This window comes from Penaeus monodon, chromosome 18, assembly GCF_015228065.2.
Source record: "Penaeus monodon isolate SGIC_2016 chromosome 18, NSTDA_Pmon_1, whole genome shotgun sequence".
In the NCBI taxonomy this organism is placed as follows: Eukaryota; Metazoa; Arthropoda; class Malacostraca; order Decapoda; family Penaeidae; genus Penaeus; species Penaeus monodon.
This window is the reverse complement of record NC_051403.1, coordinates 16,281,726-16,284,225: the sequence shown is the minus strand read 5'-3', so window position 1 is coordinate 16,284,225 and position 2,500 is coordinate 16,281,726. Positions and strand designations below refer to the sequence as shown.

Here is a 2,500-nt window from a genome sequence, read left to right as displayed (position 1 = left end):
TAATATATATATATAAATATATATATTTTAATATATATATATATATATATATATATATATGTATATATATATATAAATTTGTACCTTTACCTGTAAATCTGAGCAACGGTATAGGAAAATACACGTATAAAACTATGATTTACTATTGTACTACTCATACTATAATGACCGGTGGCAATTAATAAAAAATAAGTGCTCGCCATATTGATGTTCGCCATTCCTACACGGGGCGAACACATGGTCCCCATCGTCAGTATATAATCCGAAAGAACTCCATCGTTGGGCCAGAGAGCCAGTCACCATCTCTTGCTGAGCAGCACTCTCTTCCGAAGGAATCGATCCTGTGGGAGAAAGATACATCAGGGCCTCGCTTTTTTGTAGTCTTGCTCTCGGGTAAGTTTGTATAGGGAGCCTCTGCAGGTATAACATTGTTACTTTTAGGGGAAAATGTTCTGCAATATATAATCACCTATATATTGATATTGTATATTGACATTGTGCAATTCATAGCATAAAGGCTTTTTGACTTTTTTCTTTTCTTTTCTTCAAGTAGATATTTATTAAAACGAATGCGTTTCCCTTCAGCACCAGCATGGGGTCCAAACAGGTTCTTTGCCTCATAGGCGTATTAGTGCTGTCATTAACAGCTACTGCGCAGACAACAACGGCTCCACAATTATCCACTACCTCCACTCCTCAGCCAACCACTACAACTCCTCAGCCAACCACTACAACTCCTCAGCCAACCACTACAACTCCTCAGCCAACCACTACAACTCCTCAGCCAACCACTACGACTCCTCAGCCAACCACTACAACTCCTCAGCCAACCACTACAACTCCTCAGCCAACTACTACAACTCCTCAGCCAATCACTACAACTCCTCAGCCAACCACTACAACTCCTCAGCCAACCACTACAACTCCTCAGCCAACCACTACAACTCCTCAGCCAACCACTACAACTCCTCAGCCAACCACTACAACTCCTCAGCCAACCACTACAACTCCTCAGCCAACCACTACAACTCCTCAGCCAACCACTACAACTCCTCAGCCAACCACTACAACTCCTCAGCCAACCACTACAACTCCTCAGCCAACCACTACAACTCCACAGCCAACCACTACAACTCCTCAGCCAACCACTACAACTGCTCAGCCAACCACTACAACTGCTCAGCCAACCGCTACAACTGCACAGCCAACCGCTACAACCGCACAGCCAACGACTACTCAACAAACCACTGCTGCACCAGACACCACTACAGCAAAACCAGCCACTACAACTGCTGCCCAATCAGCCACCACCAAAATCTACACCGATCCACCTCTGCTGGACATCTGTTTGGATCCCACTAATCCAGCAGGTTTGTGACTAATTAATTTCTACATCTGCTTACCTATCCATCTATCTGTCTGTTTGTCTATCTGTCTATTAACAATATATTAGTACTACTTATGGACAGAGGGCATGAGAGTTATTTTTTTTCTTCCTGTAAAGTTCAAGTTTAATTATTCATTTGCCTCCTATTCATTATGACATATCTTATTTATTTATTTATTTACTTATTTAATATTTATTCGTGTATTTATGTATTTATTTATTTTACAGAAAATGAGGTGTGGCTGACTACGGGAAGCACTGACAGTTTCACTTCTCCAAACTATCCTTCAAATTACGGAAGTGGAGACGATAAGGAATGGGTGTTTTGTGTATGTATTTCATTTAATTCTTCTGCACGACAGCAGGAGACATTATGATGACAACTTTTATAATCGATAACTTGTAATAATCAATAATTTTATCGTTATTATTACTGTTTCCAACATTTTCTTTAACTTACCAGTTTCGTGTTAAATATCCATAGAAAAGTACTGCAACTGCGCAGCCAACAACTGCACAACTGTAAAATTTCCTAAATGTTATTTTGAAAGAAGGATTTGCTCTTCCTCTTTTTTTAGGCCGTTAATTCAGCAGACAGGATAATGATCACCTGCAGCGACTTCCAGGTCGGAGGCTTCTTCTTTGGCTGCACGGATGACACATTGCTTATCACCAACACCGAGGCATCCATCAGGTGATAAAAGCTGATTGATATTTTGAGTTATCTAATGACCATTGTTTCATCTTCTCTTCAACGTTTTTTTTATGTGTTATTATAAAGCAATAATAAATATCTTATGCTTTAGTGAATATTGCACGACGGACGGACCGCAGCTCGTAAAGACAACTTCACGAGGAACCAAAGTCACCTTCACGACCTCGACGCCAGGTCTTTATAAGGGCTTTACCTGCACTGCCCAAGCGGTGAGGGAAACAGACTGCAAAAGCGTCACCAATCGTGCAAGTAAGTTCAAAATTTTCTTAGTGCGATTATTTTAACTTACATCTAGATATAAATAACTTGAATGAATAATTCCTCAGTACGAGTTGTTAGTGAATGGTATCAGTGAGACCTCCACCCGAACCATCCAGTTAAAAAGCAAGGTGGTTTTG

At 40.5% G+C, this 2,500-nt stretch overlaps 1 protein-coding gene across 1 annotated transcript in view; it reads left to right on the top strand.

Moving 5' to 3' along the window:
* Window positions 1–366: 366 nt before the first annotated feature.
* The window catches only part of LOC119584648 (cell wall protein DAN4-like), a 6,476-nt gene continuing 4,342 nt past the window's right edge, over window positions 367–2,500 (top strand). The window contains exons 1-5 of the mRNA XM_037933325.1: window positions 367–1,370; window positions 1,616–1,716; window positions 1,966–2,081; window positions 2,194–2,347; window positions 2,429–2,491. Of these exons, the coding sequence (XP_037789253.1) occupies window positions 593–1,370; window positions 1,616–1,716; window positions 1,966–2,081; window positions 2,194–2,347; window positions 2,429–2,491 (1,212 nt within the window). The 5' untranslated portion in view covers window positions 367–592. The remainder of the gene's footprint in view (window positions 1,371–1,615; window positions 1,717–1,965; window positions 2,082–2,193; window positions 2,348–2,428; window positions 2,492–2,500) is intronic.